General features: G+C 35.7%; 1 protein-coding gene across 5 annotated transcripts in view; it reads left to right on the top strand.

The window, feature by feature from the left end:
• PKP4 (plakophilin 4) overlaps positions 1 to 22508 on the top strand; it is a 105166-nt gene that overhangs the window by 49678 nt on the left and 32980 nt on the right. For 2 of the 5 annotated variants that reach the window (XM_069780580.1, XM_069780578.1), the window contains exons 4-10: positions 5184 to 5218; positions 9854 to 9985; positions 10139 to 10329; positions 11156 to 11714; positions 15902 to 16093; positions 18108 to 18328; positions 20789 to 20917. In XM_069780580.1, the coding sequence (XP_069636681.1) occupies positions 5184 to 5218; positions 9854 to 9985; positions 10139 to 10329; positions 11156 to 11714; positions 15902 to 16093; positions 18108 to 18328; positions 20789 to 20917 (1459 nt within the window). Of the gene's footprint in view, positions 1 to 5183; positions 5219 to 9853; positions 9986 to 10138; positions 10330 to 11155; positions 11715 to 15901; positions 16094 to 18107; positions 18329 to 20784; positions 20918 to 22508 lie in introns of all 5 variants that reach the window. The other 3 variants (XM_069780576.1, XM_069780577.1, XM_069780579.1) reach the window with 2 other exon arrangements.

Raw genomic sequence — 22508 nt, 5'->3', positions numbered from 1 at the left:
TGAAGACTGAAAATTACCTCCTTTAGTTAAAATATTTCTGAAAACTTCTGCTAATCTATATCAACAAGAAAAGCAAAAATACAAAATCTCATTATATTGATTTTGATGGTTGCCAGTTGCTTGTAATGTGCGTTACAAGTATATGGAATTTAATATATGCCATATTATCAGAAAAATCCCCCTATACCAAGAACTTACAGTTACACAAAGCTTTAAGCCTTCATACTGCATATAATTGTAAATGTGTTCTTTATGTAGATATTTAAAACGGAAGATAAAGGACAAGTAAAACAATACATTCTGTCTTAACAGGCACTTAAGTTTTGGCTGGCAGCTCCAGCAGCAAGCACGAATCCCTGTGAATAAACTATTTGCTACTGGGTGCCTGACAGAACAGATGTATTCCAATGATGAAAGCTTAGCCAAGCAGTAAACTAAAATACTAAAGAAATATATGTGAAGTACATACATTTTCAACAGAATTATATATTTAGCTTTTTACAGCTTTTCACCATTTTGGAAATATTTAATAAATAACGTGATTTTTTTCAGCTGTTGCCTTTTTAATGACAACAGTGGTATATTCAGGCAGTTAAGACAGGCAATGGAAATCACTACTTTTCTCTCAAGCAGTACTGTTTAAATCAGAAATACACTTCACCTTACGGAATACTTGCTAAGATAATAGGCTTAAACTCTTTCTGTAATACCTGCAGAAAATGTATGTAGCACTGAGATTTTAAGTTAACTGTCCAGTCTAGAAACCGAAGATCATAGTTGTGTTTACATAATTTTTAAAAAATAGCATGCTGCTTAAGACATTGTAACAAGAATTAGAAATCTGTAGTTTTCTTAAACTTCAGTATTGTTCCTGTAGCCTTGCTATCCCATACACAGGTACTGTCAGAGATCTGGCCGTGACCTAGACCAGCCAGTTCTGCCTTTGAAGTGTGGCCAAGTTCTTGAGCTGTCATAGCCATTTGACTGAGACGAATGTTGACCTCCTTTTCTAACTTAGAAATCCAAAGCTGGAAAGTGTTTATTTGAGAGCTGTTGCTTGAGGAATGTAAAATGGTACTAGTGATACTTGGTATGTTTTGTCTCTAAATGACCTCATATGCAACCTTTTCCATTTATCAGATTTTTTTTTTTTTTCCAGATTGGCAGCTGGTTTAATTTCGTGTCTAAGATACCAGCTTTGAACTAAAGCTGTAAGATGGCAAAGAAAAGGTGTGAAATTAAGAAAGGGACAAAAGAAAAACAAAAAAACCCCCTCAACCCAACCAAACAAAAAAATCCAGATATTTAGGAAATACAAGTGAGGGAAGAAAAAATGCAAAGGATAAAAAAAAAAAAGGGAATAGATGGGTTTCAGCGGAGTTTATATGCATGCTCCATCTTCAGTTACCAAATATTTGTGTTACTCACTAAAAAATTAATGTTTCAGTGTATGTATTTTATCTGCACTTAGTGTAAAGTTATGTTTTATTTCACTTATTCTTTGTGCTCTTGTGAAGCAGATTGAGAAGGGAAGAGAAAATTCTCTTCATGTACATGACTGTATGTCTGATATTTTATCTATGCTTTCCTTCCATAGTATTTAAAAATAGCTGCTATACTGTAATAATATTTATCTCTAACTTCTTTAATTGAAAACTCTATACATCATACCAAACTATTCTGAAAGAAAAATAGAATTTCTGCATGTCTACCCTACTAACCTAATTCTTTTTCAAGGATAATACTAGGCTAAAATTAAGTATTTTTAGAAGTGCAGTGCACCACATGTGGGCTCTCTTTAGATAGATTACATTTTAATATCAGGGAGAGACAGCATAATGACTAGTTAATGGCAGCAGCCTCTCATTGGCAGTGCAATATTTGACCACACTGGTTTTTAAACAGAAGAATTAAAATGCATTAGACTTACTTATCAAAGCTGAAAGATTTGGTGACTTCAAAACATTTCATCTCTAAGGTGACAAAATCAGATGATGAAGTCAGTAAGTGGTAGATGATGGACTTTTGCAAAAATAATTTAATAAGAATCAAGTTAAGTTGTTAACCAGTTTAATTTTTCATGAAGTAGCTTTCTACTTATGACCCATAGTCAGAGCAACCTTTATCCTTCATAAGTTCTGTACATGTAAAGAAAGTTCAGTTAGCCAGATGCATGGGGTAGAGATACGTTTGGGGTTTTTATAATCTTGTGTATGTAAGAGTAAAGTATTTCTGTATGCTTAGCACTTTTTACCTTTCCTAGCACCCCAGAATGATGTCATCTCATTATAAGGAATTGAGTTTCCAGAAAGTCTGAGGAATGAAGTAAAAGGTGAAGACTGTAAAACTTGATGTTCGGGTAGCATGAGAATTCTGGGGCCAATGTTCACAGTATCTGTCAAATAGTTTTCATATTTCTTCATTTCAGTGGAGAAAAGTATTAATGAATAGTCTAACAGTAACTGATTAAAGAACCCATATATTGCAAGTTTGCTTGCTGAAGAATAAAGAACATAGTCTGTAAAGAATTTATGTAGATTAACTTTCAGAACTCAGCTTTCAATAATTAAAATTCATTCAGGTTTATACAAATTCTTTTGAATTCAATACCAGTTTTGGTACAAATTTCCTCATGAATTTTAACAATAGAAATATTTTTAAAGGCTTTATCAAAATAGTTACAAGGTTTAGTTTGCAAGCAATAAAAGAGTGAAGTTGCACAGAATTGAGTTTGGCATGTAGTTACAATCCCCAGAATATGCCAAAGAAACATTCTGGAGCTAATGCACTAGTTAGATTCCATGGTGGTGTACTAGAAATGAGAAACATTTGTAACTTTTTATTTAAATTCAATTAACTGTAGCCCAAGGCTGTGCAAAAATTGAGGTTTGGTGGTCTTGGCACTGCTTACTGCTCTGGAATAGCCAGGTGATCGTGGTACAGTTCCTTTGCTGCAGAGTTCCGGCTGTCTCTAGATACTTCTGGTTTTTCACGGGGCTGTCTAGGTTGTGTACCATGTTCACTTAGTCTGTTCTTCTTTGGAGAAAGTTGTAATAGCTTAAGAAATAACCATCTGTAGCCATTTATTACCTCCTGTTAGCTGGAGGCTATGACCTTCTTTCCTGAAACGCCTTAGCAGGTTCTGTCATGCAAAATCTGGGTTTGTTTAAATCCCAATTTAAACTATACCACTAAAGGTAGTTTAAACTAATCCACCTGGCTTTGCGCTCAGGTGGAATGACAGAACTCACATGGTCACAGTAGCTGAGTTTTGGGGAAGGTAGCTGCTGGTGGTTGTAGGGTAACTTCTTAAACTATCCTACTTAAACCCACAGGATGACATTCAATTGAACTAGTTGCTTATCCTGTTTTGGCATGTAGTTTGATTTTTGTTCATGTACTTACTTAGTGTTTCTGACATTGGACTTTTGTTCCAGTACCACTAAGTGATTTTGTCTTTGTCTAAACTTAAGATATTTGTGCTTCTGGGCTTGGACAAGATGGTCCTTCAGGAAAAAGAAAATATCTGAAAGTTCAGGCATGCACCTGAATTTGATGGTCTGTGTTTGAGCACCCTTCTCTCCACAAGCATCTCGGAAATACAGTCAAACACAAAGAAACTTCTGAAGGCAGATGAGCCTGGAAAGCCTCAGTCTGGAGTTCAACTCTTCACCTGTAATTCTATACACCAAGTTTCAGTCTGTTTAACTGGTCCACTTTATCTACATTCTAAAGAAAAAATAAGTGTAGCACCCCAAAAGATACTAAAATTGTAGACTGAGGGAAAGAATAGCCAATACATAGTAAAAATTCTGTTACTACCTAGATATGAACCTGGCTTAAGGTTGAACATGCTTGAAGCCTGCATTTGAATTCTCCTTTTTCTTTACATTTCATTGTAATTGTAGTTTAGTTTGTGCTAGTATGCAAGTTTAGCACTCTTATACACAAATACCACAAATACTTTGTTTCCAAAAAAGGCTCCTAAATGACTGCTTTTGTTTTAGAAAATAGTATCTAGTGTTGTTCATGTTGCTGTGCTAAAGTTTTTTGTAATTGGTAGCTGTGGTAGAAAGAAGTAAAATAAATAATACTAATTTAGAAATAGGTACATCTTACCCAAAATCACAGTTTCATGCTGATATTTAGACATCATAAAATCTGATGGACTTGCCTATTTTTTCTTTAAATAGCTTTTTGTTTGGAAGATAGCAGCTTATAATCATTGCAAAAATGATTTAATATTCAAAGTTTGATAGTTCATATGTAGAGTGAGGAAATACTCTACATATTTTTATGGAAAAATGTATCTAATTTTAATAATACATGGATGAATTTTGCATTTGTCTGCAAAGGTAGTCGTGCATCAATACTGTTATCAACACATGAAAGAACATTGCTTTGTAGAAGAAAAAATGGTTAAGATAGTTTGATATAAAATAGTTACTGGAAAAATATAAGACAAGTAAGCGTTTACACTGATACTAAACAACTGCTTGATCTTGTGAAATAGTTGTATCTTAAGGCATCTCTTTAACCTTGACAATGTAAAATCCGTTATCTTCTTAACACTTAGAGGTGTACATGTTTTGATGTGTCAAATGGTTTGACTTCTCATCACATACAAAGGATCAGAATTTTCTCTGGAAAACTGGAAAATGAAATAACAGTAAAAACTGTAGGTCTGTTTCTGTTCATTTTTTTCAAACTGCTTTACATGTAGAAGCAAAATGCTCAAGAATTGTGATTCCCAAACTTCCCTTGCTAGACCCTACCACGAGCAGTGAATACTCCTGTCTTTGAAGTGGTTTGTTTACTGCTAATCATGCACATATGACTGTGAACACTTGCTATATACTATTTTATTTATGTCATTACACCTTTATAGCAAGTGCGTATCACAAGTCATGCTCTTGTCTGTCCTGTTGCAGATAAGTTAGGCTGCTTGATAATTTGCCATGCAGTAAGTTACAGGGCATTTCCGTTGAATAATACAAAATTAAAATCAATAACAAATGGTTTAGTTGTCAGGTGTAAAGTGCTGCAGAGTGTTATTTACGTGGGCTATTGAAACTTTGTCTGCTGAGGTTTTTTGTACAATTCTGTATGCTCTGGTTAAAAAAATTAAAAATCCAAACTAGCCACATGGTTCATTTTTGTGATAATTTTTTTTCTTTCTGCAGCTCTACTGAGAAGTCATTTCCTTGGAGATCGTCAGGTATTATCTTTTATGTGTACATTTTGCTTGCCTCAAACTTTATTTTCTTGGCATTCACTTCTTGTTATGAAGTGAACTGAACATTAGCAGCAATGCTACATATCTTTTTCAACTATCTTTTCTAAAGTATAATATTAATATCCTCTTTCTCACACGTGAAGAGATTTGTGTGTTCCTCTGTTATTGTAAAAGGTTGTTTTGGCTTAGAGGTAGTTGCAGGTACTTTTCTTGCACCTTTTTGTGCCTTTGCATTTTTGTGTTTGATGTGACCATAACAACAGTCTTGTGTATTGGCTCTCCTTTGCAATTAATTAAAAAATACGTTTGAGTCTTCCCCTTGGCAGGTAAGGATCATGAAAAAACACTGTATATTTAAGCTTGAAAACTTATTTTCTTTTTACAGATATTCTTACTTAACTGAGAAAATCTCCAATAAGTGAAGGTTTTTCTGAGAGTTCTTTTTCTGTTTTGTATCTCAGGATAGCTCAAACTTTTTTCCCAAAACAAGAAACGTTTGTCTTGTAGTACTTCTACATCTACTCTTGAGTATATTAGGTGGAATGGATAGGACTGTATCTTAAAAGCGACATTCAAGTGTCTTTTGAAATAATCCAATCTGTCCTTCACAGATCAGAGCATTTAACTAGTTAGGCTTTCTGCATCAGTTAAAATATTTAACATTGAAAAGTCAATCTTCTGGACAGTGGTTGTCTCTTTAGAGTGATGAAGTGTATGTGCAGAAGTCAATATGTCAAAACCGCACAGCAGGACCAGAGATGGGACCTTGACTCCCTGCGAATTACTTCTTGCACTGGATCGTGTTTCTCTAATTCAATCATGTAGTCTTGACAGAATGTCATATTAAGTAAACCTGGTCTAATGTAGTCAAAATGCAATTAGCATTTTAGGTAGCTTGTTAAAAGTTTTATTAACCAAATTCGGTATAGTATTAATATCATATCTTTATATAAGGATGCATGCAGCTTTAAAAGCGATCCAGTTTCTGCTGTACAAAGAATAAACACATTGTAGTTATCTGCTTGTTCACTGAAGCATATTCATAATTATGATAATTGTGACTATTTTAGGTAAATAAGTCTCTCAAACTATCTACTTTCCCTTCCCCTACCCATTGCTGGTTTTTGTTTTTATTAAGAGGCTAAGCTCTTAAACTTGTGCATAATTGTATTTACATGGTTTCAGTTGCCACCATGGTATCGCCTCAGCTGAGGTGAGGCACACGTTAGCTTTTTTCCTTTCTTTCAAATCTAATATTCTCAACAGCCTACTTGTTGTGGTATTTAAATTTTGCTAGTCATGATGGTGCTTTCGAGGTATTCTTTTAGCAATGTTTTTTAAACAGAAGTCAAATTTGTTTTTTCAACTAATTGAGAAATTAGTTTTACTTATGCTTTCAATGTGAAAATTATTTTTGTGTTTTGTTTTTTTTTAAAATCACATAATTTCCCGTGGTTCTATAACGTTCCAGTGACAGTTCACAACTGTAAAGATACTTTCTGACAGACCTCAGTCATTTATTGGATGATTTATCTCATCCAACCCTATCCATTTCTTTATTTCCTCCTCAGTTTTTCCTGTAACTTACTCTTTGTCTGTTGTTTGTTTTTCTCCTTGACTTTCTGGTGGTTGCTCTCTTTCTTTCTCTCATCGATGCAGCTCATATTTTTATTTTATCCTTTCATTCTCTCCTCCCATTTGTGTTTCTTTTCTTTAGAAATCTCCTGTGCACATCCCTGCTAAGAAGTCACTTAACATATGGCAAAAAATCATATTTCTATTTAAATATTGTATGCATTAATATAAATCTAGATGTATATTTCTCACAACTCTACGTAACTGAGGCTTTTCTGGAGCAATTGCTCAGAAGTGGGCATATTTGAAAAAAATACATTTTTTGTTTAGAACTTTGATATACATTTTGGTTAATGTTTACATTTATGTCGTGATTATAGCATGATATAGGTTTTACTATAGCATGAGTAGGTTTTACTTAGATTCACTCTTGAGCTTTGTTTTGAAGAAATGTCACTAGATGATGCTTTACCAACTGCAATCTGAAAAATACTGAAATTAAAGATGAATGAAAACACTCCCTTAAATCACTTCTTTTCCTCACTGCAGATAGTAGTTTATATAAAAAAAAAATTCAGTAGAAGATGTGATGTCACCTTAGCTGTAATTGCTTTATGCACAGTAGAATTATACAGAATTTTTAACAGAAATACAAAAAGGTGTTGTTTTGCAGACGCTTATAAATAGAATATTAGATCAGCAGCCATTTAGAAAAAGGCTATTATTTCATTCAGGGCACTCCCCTCATTTATAGTAGCAGAGAGAGATAGAAAGACAACAATTCATTTTATTGTGCATTCTTGCCTTTGTTAGAGATCCTAAACAATCTTTATTTTTTAGCATAGTGAAAGCATTTGCTTGGTGGCAAATGTGTGATGGAAGCGAGGTTTTCATTCAGACCTCTGTCTTAGGAACATCTGTACAGCACTGCATAATTGGAACTTTGTTCTTCTACGTGTTTCTCCCAAAATTGATTATTTGTGAGCTTGACATTGATTTAGTATCATGTAATATCAAGTAACTAAAATAACAGGGCCTTATATTATTTAGACAAAAAAGATTGAAGATGAAAATACTGAAGTTGAATGTAATCATAATTTAAATGTCTCGGTCCCCGCAAGTATTTTATTCCAAAGAGTATGTAATACCCACAGATGTCTGTTATGATCTGTTATTGAGTTAGTGTAACAGGAGCTGTGGAAGTGCATTATTTCAGTGTTGGTGCTCTGTATCATTTCTAGGCATACTAGTGATTAAATTAATGAAAGTGTAGTAACACTTCTTGTTAAATCTTAATTAAGTTTGGTCATAATACTCCTATTATAGTAAATTAATGAGTGTCAAATTTTACTAGATGGTTTTGACCTAAGAATGTACTACTGATAACTATGCTGACTGCCCATAATTTCTGAGATGTACTGATTTTTAAATTTTTTTTTTTAAATCTGGTATTTGAATAGTGTTCAAACATTCCTCATAATAGCAATTAATGAGTAACATTTTTAGTATGAATGTTCCTTTATGGCTAATTGTGCAAATAGTGAGACAACAGCTTTTTGCATACAGCTATTGGTAAAAATCAGAGCATTTCTTTACAGCTTGATAGGTACAAATAGTCTCTTTTTTATTTCACTTTTGAAGTATACTGTAATAACAACTGTTATGAAGAATTTCCAACAGCTCATCTGTCAGGGTTATTTTGGTTTGTGTTTTGTTAGTTTTCTGTGGGATTTTTTCCCATGAGTGCCACTAGATTTTTATATCAGGGTATTCTTTGTTGGTTTAAGAAAGTTTGTTAGCTTTGTTAGAATTTATTTCAGCCCTTTTTTCTGTCTTCCTCCTAGTATCAAATTTCTGCCAACTCCTTTCAGTTTTGCCTCTCTGCAATGTGCTGTTACATTCATTTTCAAAGAGCACTTTGCAAGCTTCACTGTCCACAACTCGCAACTTTTGACATGAAGCAGTCACAGAAGTTTTTACTAGACTATTGCTTCCTAGCATCTTCCTTTTGGTTTCCACTCTAGGCTCGTTCATGTATTTCTTCAGTAAGAATTTATGTATCTGGTGTTACCTTTAAATGTAACCCACATTTCCTACTCCCCTTCCTTAAGGGAGGTTTAGATTGGATATTAGGAAAAATTTCTTCACGTTATCAATCATTGGAACAGGCTGCCCAGGGACGTGATTGAGTCACTGTGCCTGGAGGTTTTTAAAAGACGTGTAGATGTGGTGCTTAGGGACGTGGTTTAGTGGTGGATGTGGCAGTGTTAGGTTTACGGTTGGACTCTATGATCTTAAAGGTCTTTCCAACCTAAATGATTCTATGTATATCTCTGATGCCTGTTCTTCATCAATAAGTGTAACATGATGGCAATTGAATGCTTAATAGTTCTGTCAAAATTTTCTTGTTGTTTCATGTCTTCATCTTTGCCCTTTTTTTCTGGACTGTTTAACTTTTTCCTTTCTTCATGACAGTGTTGTGATGTCTCCTTTACTTTCCCTTCTGTATGATGGCACTTTGCTGTCTGTAAAGTTCAGCTAATATTCTTAGAACTGAAATCAGCTTAAGAGTAGTTAAAAACATTTGGATAGTAGTATATGAAGTAAAAAATGTATAAAATTTGCAGCAACTTCTGTTGATGGTACATGAACAGGGATGAAATTCAACTCATCCTTTCACTTACGAAGCTCTTGAGATTATAGGACCTTAAGAGAAGTGATAGTTACCCTCTGTGCACTACAACACAGTTGCACAGTGTTTCACTCTGCAAAGTATACTTACCAGGTAATCAATTACATTTTTCATTAAAATAGGTTGGAACGTACATTTGAAAAATTAGAATTGTAGAACGACATCAAAACTACAGGAAAGAAGATTCTCAGATGTTAGTATTAACATTCTTTTCATATAGTTTGGTAGATGATACCTCTCTACCAGTAGACCCTGTTCATGGTGGAAGTAAGTTCTTTGTTATTATGATTGAGTTTGCAGGAAACTTACATATGAAACGTTGGATTGATCTAATCAATTTCTTCTTTCAGATCCTACGACCACCAGTGTAAACAAACCGCAAGTGTCAGAGAGTGTTCATACCAATGCCTATGACATTAGGACAGAACCAGAACAAGGGAACCTCTACTCACCAGAACAGACATCTCTCCATGAAAGTGAGGGTCTGTTGTGTGCTTTTTAAATATTAGAATATATTTCTATATTGACTGTATAAAAATGTAGTACAATTATGAATGCAACAAATAACAAAGTTATATAATATTTTTGTGAAGTTGTTCGATGCTTTTATTCTTACACTGGCTTCATATCTACAGGGTCTGTAGGTAACTCAAGAAGTTCAACACAAATGAATTCTTATTCTGACAGTGGTTACCAGGAAGTAAGCAGTTTCCATAACAGCCAAAACTTGAGCAAATCAGAAAACAGACAGCAGCATTCCCTCATTGGAACTGCTAATAACCATTTGGTGAGAAGCTCACGAGCTGAAGGGCAGACTTCAGTCCAGGTATGCTCAAAATAGTACACTTTATCTCTGTACACTGTCTATAACACAGTTTTAAAGACAGTAGTCGAATAGCTGGACCTACCTTTGTATAGGCCATAACCGATGTCATTAAATTACACTTTTATTTAACACCTTTACTAGTTAAAAAGCAGAAATGGCTTGCAGCACACATGGACTTGTTTGCTGAAATCAGCATGCATGTGATCTGGTTCATTCACAGCAGCTGAAATTAAGTAGAACTTCTGAGGACTCCTGACTGCAGAGTACACTGCTAATATAATCTCAAGAAAGTATCACTCATTTGAAATTCAGTCGTGATATTGGGGAAAACCTCCTAGAATTTAGCCTGTATGTAAACATAGTGCTTAAATGAAGATGGTATTTGTGTTCCTGTACCTTCTACTGTTTCTGGCTTTTTTACCCTCCTTTTTCATTAATCAGAATGATAGTGAGACAGTAATGGACAAAACTTCTTCAGCTTATACTAGAACTCTTTGCATTACTGTTCCTGAATCTCCAAAGCAGTGGAGTAGTGAGGAAAGCAAGCATAGGTGCATATTAACATAGAAAGCCAAATAAAAATGGGGAATGAATGGTTTTTCAATGTTAAATTGCCATTTTATATGTTAAGAAATACTGGTTTGAAAAAAGTTATTTTATAGGAAAACTGGAAGGAGTTACATTTAGGGTAAAAGCTAGTCTTCAGCTGCTTTTATATATTGTTAAATTGTGTGCATTTCTTGTTGACTTCTCTGTCTTACGGGAGAAAAGTATCCACTATATGGCCTAAATGATAAATCTATCAAATGTTTTTGTTTTTAAACAGCCTTCAGTAAATATTACTACCAACCGAGTCATGAGACGTGTCAGTTCAGTCCCATCCAGAGCACAGTCTCCCTCTTACATGGTCAGCACAGGTGTTTCCCCTTCAAGGGGGTCGCTGCGAACGTCTCTGGGTAGCGGGTATGGTTCTCCATCAGTTACTGAGCAAAGATCCCTTACTTCTCATGCGTACGCATCCACTACTCTGCCAGTACAGCGGGCAGCATCCCCGTATGCTGCTCAGAGACCTGCCTCCCCGACGGCTGTGCGGCGGATTGGCTCGGTTACATCCAGACAGACGGCAAATCCCAATGGCGGGACTTCCCAGTACCAGACATCGGTCAGAGTCGGCTCTCCTCTTGCCCTTACTGATATACAAACCAGAGTAGCTTCTCCATCCCAAACTCAGCTGGGATCTTCTTCCCCGAAGCGTTCTGGCATGACTGCAGTTCCACAGCATTTGGGAGCAACACTGCAAAGAACAATTCATGATATTGAACAATATGGACAGCAGTATGATATATACGAGAGAATGGTCCCTCCACGTCCAGATAGCCTTACAGGTTAGTAAAAAGGTAAAGACACAGCTTAAAACAAACCTACAGCTGTAGAAAACACCTAGGCTTTTTATGGATGAAATGTTGTAGCACTAAGTTGTGAAATCTGTGGTGGATGTATCAAATCAGTTGTAAATATTGATGTCAAACACTATGTATCAATCATGCCATGAGTTTCTCTCTAATTACCAGATTGCTAGCTCTGCATTAGACTAAATCGTATGTTTTAAGTAGCTAAGTAGAATTCTGAGTCTTCCAAACAGAGGCATTTCAGTATTTTCGAAGATAAAGTACATTTAAATGTATGTGCACGTTATACACAAAGTAAAAGATACTAGGCTGGAACTAGTTTAATGTCTAGTTCTTTCTTAAAATATATAACTTTGTACCATTGAATTTTATTCTTTTTTTCCCCTAATATGTCTAGGCTATCTCAAAGTACTTCAGCTTAAATATAGGGTAACCATTGTAGTATTAGCTTAAAATAATGCCCTAAAAGGTAGAATCTGTTCATCTGAGAGGCAGTTCTTATTAAGATGCAGTTACTTTACATTTTAAGTTCTGTGTGTGTTGCTGGTTTTGTTCTGACTTTCATCTAAATGAGCACAGACAAGGTCATTTTGCAGTTAGACCATAGACTCTTTTGAACAGACTGCAATGTCTGGTTTTTCTTTTAAGCTGTTATACTGCAGGAATTCTCAAAATATTCTCATTTTTCAGCAAAAGGTATGTGTCTTCTCCCTCACCTCTGTTTGCAAGACGCAGTAATCTACCAGTTTGATAAGGGGACACCCCCCACCCCCCAGTTTGACATGAAAGGCTATTCAGTAGTTTAAATGAATGCAGTCCAGTGGGCTGCATAATTTGTGATATAACAGCAATCTTGTACTCTTAAAATAGTATTAAGGTATTTTACAAATACCACTGATTGAGAATATCACCTTGTCTAAACAGGTGAACTGATACATCTTTAGAAAAAAGCAGTTATTGGGATAGTGAATCAGTAATTCAGAAACAGATGCTTTAAATTTAATGCTTTTAGTATTAAGGAAGTAGTTAGGAGCTGTGGTAGTCAAGCTTAGAGAGCATCTTATTTTATAGCCATCTGCACTGTAATCTTTCCAGGAAACTTGAAATGCTATGACTTACCTGTGCTCTAGGTTACAAACTATGAGTAAGAATCCCTCAGTATTATTAAAAAAATGTTACATTTTCTAGTATAAATTAGTTTTCATGTTTCTTTAGAGGGAACAGTTCAGTATAATACCTGACATCTTAAACTCAAATTTGTATATGATCAGTTTTCTGAGAGGAGGTTTGGATGGGGGGGAAGGTTAGTACTGTAGCAGCCTTTAATATAATCCAGAACTATTCCCTGCTATGTAAGCTGAAGGAGAGGACAGATATATGATCAGGACCTCTCTTCCTTCTGTGCTTACAGTCCTCTAAGAAGGGTATCCATGTGGTGCATGTTCTGGGAAAACTGTAATGTTAATATGAGTGTCTTCTCAGGAGGCAGCATTGTCATCTGGGAGGTATAGGTCCAATTACCTGCTTTGCTTTGGACATAGCTCCAGTTGCCTGCTTTGCTTTGGTGAAGTCCCTCTGTTTTCACCACCGATAGATGTGGTTTCTTAGTCATGACCTGTGAGACCCCCAAAGGTTTCCTTGCAGACACTGTGATACAGGAGGTCTGTGATTTTGGGGGGAAAAATACTTAAATGCAGGATACATTTGGTTACACATCACTACTTAATTGTATTTTGAAGTTGTTCCATAATCTCCATCATTTCATTACCTTTGCATAGTTCACTTAGCATATTCTATTGCTTTGATAGCTGCTAAAGCTTTAGCAGCTTACAATGGTAATGCCGAAGTGGACAAAACAGTATTAATTTAAAACCAAAAATTATGATGGTTTTATGCCCTACTTGAATTTGTGAATGGCTACACATTTAAAAATGTGTTTGCCCTAGCTATACCACCCGTATGTTACATACTAATTTGCTAGCTTTTTTCTAACTATGTTAACAATTTATGTTTGATGTAGTGAGTGAATCTTGTGGATTATCTCTGCATATAATTTTAGGCAAGAAAGATGACGATAAATTTTGTTGTAAGATTGAAAAAATTAGGTTAGCAGTGTAGGAGGAGAAGCATGAGGAATGCTGGTCTGAGACCAAGTGGGATGTATGTGATTGTCACACTTATTTACTGTAGTACAATGGGAAGTATATTTGGTCATCTTTACTCTTAAGAATTTAATTAAGAGAACAAAACTGGTGAAATCACAGAATAAACAAAGAATGCCAAGAGCAGAAAGAACAGGAGTAAAAGGGTGAAGGGGAGATTAGGCCATTGCAAGATGCAGTAAAGAAAAGTCAGAGTGGAAGAGGACCCCATGGCAAGGTAAATCTAAGAGGCAAAAGGAGAAGTATTGTGTAATTGTTTCAAAGGAAGTAAAAATTCAAGAGACTGGAATATAGATTTTCAAAATTAAAGAGAATTTTCCTGGGAGGGTAATACTCAAAACCTAAGTCGGTGTAGGTGGCAGAAGTGTTGTGTAGCAATTATATAATATATAAGTAAACTAAGTTTGAAAATAAATATGGGCTTGGCTTACATTTTGTTAAATATGAGCATCTGAGGCTTGTTTGCTACTTAGCTAGCTAAAGGTTTGGCCAGGGAGACTGTCAGTTAGGAGTGTGTAGGGCAGCGAAACATGATACAGAAATGTGGGAGATTAGAGAGGAGTATTGAAATACAACAATTCTGAAGTGCTTCCAAAAGAGTTTTTTTTTAAGAGCAGAGGTAGGGGAAAAACTGATGACTGCAGAAGACCTTTTACTTTGGGTGATGCATCGTGTTAGTTGCAAAAGCTCTGTACCCTCAGTTCTAAGAGCAGCATAGAAGCTGACAAAGCTCAAGGAGGGAATGGTAAAGAACTGTCAGAATTAACTAAATTCTAACTATTTTTCCGCTACCCAGTTTAGTATATTAGTGCTTCTCTGTAGACTCTGGAAGTATAGCTTATAAAATAAGGGAACTAGGATGCTTTAAATGAAAGCATTAAAAATAGATGAGAAAGTTTGTGGAAGGTAGCTAGTTAGTACAACACCAATACCAGGAAGCAAAGAATACACAAAGTGCGCATTAGATAGTCAATGGGAGGGGTGGTGCTATATGTCAAAAAATGTTTCCGGGCTAAAAAAGAAGAAATACAGGATTAACACTGTACCACTAATCTCCTAACCAGGATGGCAACAGTGAACTTAATAGGTGATAGGTTGCGAATTTAGTTAGCAAAATGGTAAGGAGAAATACACATCAGTGGTGGTTACAGAAGTACAGTAACACAGTGGAATGCACGGAAAGAAATTCTAGGCAACATGAATGAAGTTTTCATGAAGCAGGTAGAGGGGGAACCTTCACAAGGAGAAGCAAGTCTGAACTTGTGTAGTGGTATTCAAAACACTGTTATTGAAAAGCTGTTCTGCACCTCTGCCAATAATGTACTTGGATCTAGCACTGCAAAAGTGGTAGCAGGAGGTCCACTGCTGAGGAATTTAAGTTAAATGAGACAGAGATAAGTTAAAAGGAACTCAAGAGGGACAGCTCAAAGGCAAGGTGAAAAAAGAGATTCTCATACAGCTGCAGCATAGAAAAATATATATACGTACATCATGGGCTATTTAAACCTTTATAAAGACTTTTCTTCACATGCTTAAAATCTCTGCTGCCACTACCAAGATGACTTTTGCTCTTACTGCTACATATTGTTTCATTTTCAGGATTATGACCCCCTTTAGGCTGTGCCCTATTTCACAACCGGATTTCTGTCAGGTTCACAATTTACCTTGTCATTGCTGAATCCGTGAACTGCACATGCTGACTTAGCTTTTACTCTGTATGTTTTAGACTTTCAACTATAAATGCTACTGAAAAAATTGAGTTGGAAAAATTAAAGTTGCCAGCGTACGGACAAAACTTTTCACCAAAGAAATGTTGCTTTGTGAATTAATCTTTCAGTATGGCTCATTTAATAATAGAAAGAAGTTTAATGAATAAATCTTTATAACTGTAGATATAACTAACACCTTTTCATGGCTAAAAGAAGAAAGATTCAAGCATGACAGCTTTATTATTTTTAATTGATATGGGCCATATACATATTTCCCTCTTCTTGGTTTTAGGCCTGAGGAGTTCATATGCTAGTCAACACAGTCAACTAGGACAAGAATTACGATCAACTGTATCTCCTGACATGCACATCACCCCTATCTATGAAGGCAGAACTTACTACAGTCCTGTGTACCGTAGTCCTAATCATGGAACAATTGAGCTCCACCAGGGATCCCAGTCAGCATTATATCGAACAGGGTCAGGTGGGTAAAGGGCTTCCAATGCTCCTCCACTGACGGTGTCCCAAAGTCATGCTTAATTTACTTACTGGAGTTTTCCTGGAACCTATGGCATATAGGAGAACATCTATGAGATATGTAACGGTAGTCTAAAAGTTAAAACTAGATGTTATAAATTAATGGAGATAGAAACTAGGTTTGGAGGACTTAAAATAACCAGCAGGAATTAAAAAGCTTTTGTGATGTTTGCAAGAAATACTTGGGTGTCGTGGTTTAACCCCAGCCAGCAACTAAGCACCACGCAGCCGCTCACTCACTCCCCCCCCATCCAGTGGGATGGGGGAGAAAATTGGGAAAAGAAGTAAAACTCGTGGGTTGAGATAAGAACGGTTTAATAGAACAGAAAAGAAGAAACTAATAATGATAATGATAACACTAATAAAATGCCAACAGTAGTAATAGAAGGATTGGAATGTACAAATGATGCGCAGGGCAATTGCTCACCACCCGCCGACCAACACCCAGCCAGTCCCCGAGCGGCGATTCCCCACCCCCACCCCTTCCCAGTTCCTAAACTAGATGGGACGTCACATGGTATGGAATACCCTGTTGGCCAGTTTGGGTCAGGTCCCCTGGCAGGGCATGAGAAGCTGAAAAATCCTTGACTCTAGTCTAAACACTACTGAGCAACAACTGAAAACATCAGTGTTATCAACATTCTTCACATACTGAACTCAAAACATAGCACTGTACCAGCTACTAGGAAGACAGTTAACTCTGTCCCAGCTGAAACCAGGACATGGGGCTATATATCAGTGTCAGCTTAGGGTCAGAATATTTTCTGTTTGATATCACACATTTGGGTACATCCAAGCTACTTCATGACACAAAAAATTTATTGCTACTTCTTGCATTCTCTGTGCATCATTCTCTTATGAATTGAGTTTGTTCATATTGTTTTAATTCATCAGTACACTAAAATGATAGCTTGTACATTTAAATTACCTATCGCATCTTTCACAGTAAAAATACTGGTTTCATCCAACTTCTCAGCAAAGGGTAATGTTAAAATACTATACCTGAAGATTGTATATTGAAACTGAAATATATCTATAGTATTTCATAGAATTGCTACCCGTGTATTATGAAGTGCATAGGCATTAGATTAGTATTAGAACTCATTTTCTGTAAAGAGAAATGTAATACATGTTGCAGTGCAGTTTGTTCTTTAAGGTTGATTAATAATTTGTATAGTGGAATAATTTCCAAAAACTCTCAAAATATTAGTGATTTAATAACTCTCTAGAAATATTTATAGAGAAGTCTCTGACTCATATGTCATGTTTTCACACATTTGAAAATTGCTTTTTAATGTTTTTTTTAATGTAACTGAAATACTAAGAGTATGGAATGTTGAAGGAAGAAAGTTTTTGCAGTTCTCCTATTTTCTGCAACCTAGAGTAAATAAATTAAGTTTCTCAGGATGTGCTAATGAGGAAATAAAACTCGAAATTGGAATTCTCTGTTTACTTGTCTACCTAATATCACTTAAAGAACAAAAGCTACTCTGTTGAGTCAGGAAGATACATGTTCCTGTTTTTGAAATTATCAGCTTAATCTTTGAAATCATCTTCTTGTTAGCTTTTTGTCAGGGAAAATGTACATGTAGTTGGGAAAAGGAAAATATCATATAAAGTATATAAATTGTTGTTTGTATTTTTCTTTTTTCTATTTAGTACAGTTGGCAAACTGATGTTACTGTTAGTAATTGAATTTGTTGAGACAAGCTGAGGCATAAGCCTGGTTCCACCAAACCTTTAGTTCTGTAACTAATCTCTCTATCTTCCCTGTGACATTGAGTAATTGCTCCCTTAAATCTGGCGATAGCTTTCAACATTGAGCACGGTACACATTTTTAAGACTGGGGTTTTTTGGTGGTGGTTTGGGTTTTTTTTGCTTACACTTCTAACCACGTATTGCCTCTTCTCTTCAGTAGACATTTGTTACCTAGTTTGTTTTAATACTGATTTTATACTAGGAGTCGGAAATCTGCAAAGATCATCCAGTCAGCGTAGCACACTCACATACCAAAGAAATAATTACGCTCTGAACACAACAGCTACCTATGCGGAACCCTACAGGTCAATGCAGTATCGACTATCAGAGTCCAGTTATAACAGGCTGCAGCATGCAACGCCCGCCGAGGATGGGACCACGCGATCTCCATCCATAGACAGCATCCAGAAAGACCCCAGGCAAGTCCATTTGTGCTTTCAAAAATCACACACATGTGCTGTAATAAGATTTTTAATAGATTCCTTGAATATATATAGCACTTTGTTGTGCATATTCCAGTTTTACATTGTTTAAACAATCATGACTAATTTAGATATTAAGATCTATACCTTTATAGCCAAAGTAATAAATGCAGTCTACTTGTTACAGTAAGAAAGAGCAACTTCTATGCATTTAGCTATTACTACATTTTTCTTCCATGTTTATTTTTCATGTAGAAGTTATTACAGGAAATACTTATAAATTTGATGAGAATTGACTGGATTCCAAAGATTTTTGAGTAACTCTACAGAGCACCCTGTAATATTGTAGTAAGTTTTCTCTTTCTGGGAATGAGAATCAGGGTTTGAAAATTAGAAAGTACATACCTAATGTATTTGAATGAATTTTTCATGAGCAGCCTGCTTAAATTTCAAAACAATGTACGTTTAAAAATTATAGATAAATGTACCATTTTAAAAGCAAATACATGTTCATATTTTTAAAATAGTTAAACACTTTGATGTTGTAAGTGTATGTACACAGTGTGGGCATGTGACAAGTGTAGTACTATCATTACAATTTATTAGAGACACTATTCATTAAACCCTTGTATTTTAAAATGGGAGTATCAAAACCCAGTCCATGCAAAGCTTGGAGGGATTTATCGTACTGTTTATCTTCAGTATGGGTATGTGATTGCTAGAAATTCCAGTCTGTCTTTAGATTGCCAGTTCATTGAGGCAGCTTCTAGACAATCCTCGGTCATGAAAGCACATTACACGTTCTGGTGGTTTAGAAAGAACTGAAAGCAGAGCACCTCATAGTGGAGGATATGGACTCCAGTTATGCCTCAGGAGTCTTTCACATGGAAACATTCAGGCACCAAATTTTGAAAAAAGATAGCTAATAGCTATGGTCAGGCTAGAGTCTTACACTGAAATCTTTTGGGATTCCTGCATTACAGAAGGCTCATAGCAGGATTGAGTTATTTCCTAGTTAGGCCCTATCCTTCAGTCTTGAAAATAAAAGCACTGGTTTTAATAGATTTTGTTGCTCTGTTTATTAGTGGAAATTAATATTTATTTTTTTTTAAATAGATACTGAGAGACTGGATTAATTTCATTTAACTCAATGGTACATTCATCTAAATGATGTTAATAGGCTAATTGTAGCTCTAAGTAGTAATGCTTGCTAGCTGCATGCTACTGCTGGCCTATTCTGACATAGCTTACAAGAAAAGTTACTTATAATAGGGATGGTTCACATTCATAACAAGAAACTTTACAGAAATTCTGACTCGGTTTTCATTGCTGGTGCACCTTTTTATCTCATAATTTCACAGTGGAATAGTTTTTACCTTACATTTTAATCTGTTTCAGTTTCTCATTTGCATATCATGCTGTTGCAGAGGTTAGGTTATTGTGTTACAATAGCCTCAGACTGGGTATTTGAAAGCATCACTCTAGAAAAGAGTGAGGGAACATTCAGAAAGCTACTAGTTTTATTAGAAAGGCAGTTTTCCCTAAGGTCTGCCTATCATTAGTATGGAGAAATAAACCTCTAAGTTGCTGAGCAATTCAAAGTAGGCACATAACTGAACTTTCCCTTTTTGGTGAGTGTAGGAATCCTGGGGAGACCTGACTGGCCAGGCTAGTGTTAGCCTTTGAATAGCTCCCCAAATACTATTCTTGGAACATCCTTTTTTGTTTGTTTGGTTTGGGTGGTTTTGTTTTTTTTTTAAATTTACTTGGATTTTTGAGCATGCAAAAACTTAGATACTATTTTTTTCCCCTCAATCTTCCTTTACAGAGGAAGATAGCCCAACAATTAATGAGTATATTTCTAAGTCTGTGGATTGGGCCTGGATATGTTTAATGACTTTTCCAGGATTTGCTTCCACAAAATCATTTTGTTTAATGAAGGAGATTTGATTTTAAGTTTACAATCCCTGAATAAGACAGATTATGCAAACTTCCTGCATCTGTTCATGATGATGAAATTTCAGGCTGCGCAGCTTTTGTTGAAGTATAATTGACTTCAGACTAGGAAGAACGTTGAACACTGAGCAAAAAATGTTGTGTGGAAGAGATGCCCCTGAGCAGTGTTGTTAAGTGGGTATCTGTTGCATTAGATATTTAAGTTTGGGGAGATTTATGTAGGTTGCAGTGTTTGGGTTGGTATAATTTTAATATATATATATTTGAGTGATCAACAACCAAGCTAACTGAAGAACATACGATACAAAGCGTCCTTTTCCAACTGGAAGCCTGAAAGGTGATGTGACTCATTATATATACCTGTTTTTCCTCCTAGCCCTGATACTCCAGAACAAAAATGGAATTGTTGAAAAACACTTCAGATACTGTAGTAATTCTATTTAATAAATAAACATACATTTATAACTAATGCCTTCTCTTGAATGTGTTCGTCTAATGAAGGGAGTTTGCTTGGCGAGATCCAGAACTGCCTGAAGTCATTCACATGCTTCAACACCAGTTCCCATCGGTTCAGGCGAATGCAGCTGCCTACCTTCAGCACCTGTGCTTCGGAGATAACAAAGTAAAAACGGAGGTACTGTGTACTGAGTGCGTTTCTGTTCCTGGGGAAACTATAAAAGAAAAACTAGACCTCTTGCCTCTTTTTTTTTCATCATAACACAGTATTTTGGACCCTTTTGTGTTTCTGTTTGTACCACGTGTATGATAATATTGAAGTACCTAGGTGTGTGTAATTACACACACACAGAGATTTTTCCTGTCATAAGAGGCTGCATGGAAATTATATGAAAATATTTTACATCAAGTTGTGTAATCTAGCAGAACTGTACAGTATGTTTACCAGAGCCTGTTTTTGTGTAACCTGCTGATGACTGGAGACTAAAAAACCCAAGAATTCTGAAAGGCTTTCCCCTGGTTTTGATCAAGATGTTTTAAGACATCATAGGGAATGAGTGAGCTGTCAAGCAAGGGAAAGAAATCCAACGCTAGAAATATATAGAGGATATTATTTATGTCAATATAATGTGGAGGAAGGATACACTTGAGTGAAAATTCAGATTATTGTTGAAATTTCTGGAAACTGTTTGCATTTGAAGAGCTGCTCTTTTTGCAGAGCAGCTACGAGCTATTAATCTGAAGGAATTTGCTTTTTTGTTTGTATCATATATGTGTGTTATCATCTGTTATTTTCAGTGTAAATATTATTTATGTTAATAAAATGTTGGTGCAACTTTTATAAGAAGATAGCCCAACATAATTTACTGTTGCTGGAAGGCAGATGAAAAGATGGTGGTGGTTTTGATGTTCTGATAAAGATCGCAGTGATAATCAGATGTAGATAGATTTGTAAGTTAGTCTTGCTGTTTAGAAGGGATATGACAGCTTATTTAGGAATTCTTGGGATGTCATTTGTCTGCACATGTTCATTTATAGGAGATCTTGTGTTTCTTCATGGTTTCCATTTTCATTATTACAGAATTTGTTTTAGAAATTATGGAATGTCTCCTTTATTTTTTTCAAAAGTACACGAAACTAAAAGAAATATGTCAAAGTTTAAGCAGAATTTGAATGTGGTGCTAACTTGTACGAGATGTATGAAGTGGTGTCTTAGTTGTTTACCCTATTTAGCATTAGAAATATTTGATATGTTTTAAAATCAGTTCAGGTATAAAGGATTATAGAGATATTATACAATATAATCAAGCTCATAAAACCTTATCCAAAGAAAAAGGTCTTCTTTTTGATTTAGAAGACAAGATAAGTTACAGTAGTCAGAGAGACAACTGTAAATGTAGCCTGCCTTCCACTTGGTGTGTGGAATTTTGGAACAGAAAATTTCTCCTTTTCAAACAGAGAAGGTTTAGGTACTGGCAGTTATTTCTTTTGAATGGCAATAATCAGCTGTTCAGAATACTGTGACAGAAAGAAGGAAATTGTCTGGCTTCCAGGAGAAAAGAATATTCCTGTGCTTTTGGGAAAGCAAGCCTTACGTCAGTGTTTCCTGATGAGGCTTTCAGTCTCTGAAGAAGAGCCATCCCTTGAGTTGGGATAGTGTGTAGGGATCAGCATGTTTTGAAAACATGATGGTATCTGTGGCAATAGGAAAGCTGCAATTCATGTTCCCTTCAAAGCAGAGGCCAGCACAAGAAACTGTTTGGAATAGG

This window comes from Haliaeetus albicilla, chromosome 4, assembly GCF_947461875.1.
Source record: "Haliaeetus albicilla chromosome 4, bHalAlb1.1, whole genome shotgun sequence".
Classification (NCBI taxonomy): domain Eukaryota; kingdom Metazoa; phylum Chordata; class Aves; order Accipitriformes; family Accipitridae; genus Haliaeetus; species Haliaeetus albicilla.
This window is presented reverse-complemented; position numbering and strand designations above follow the sequence as displayed.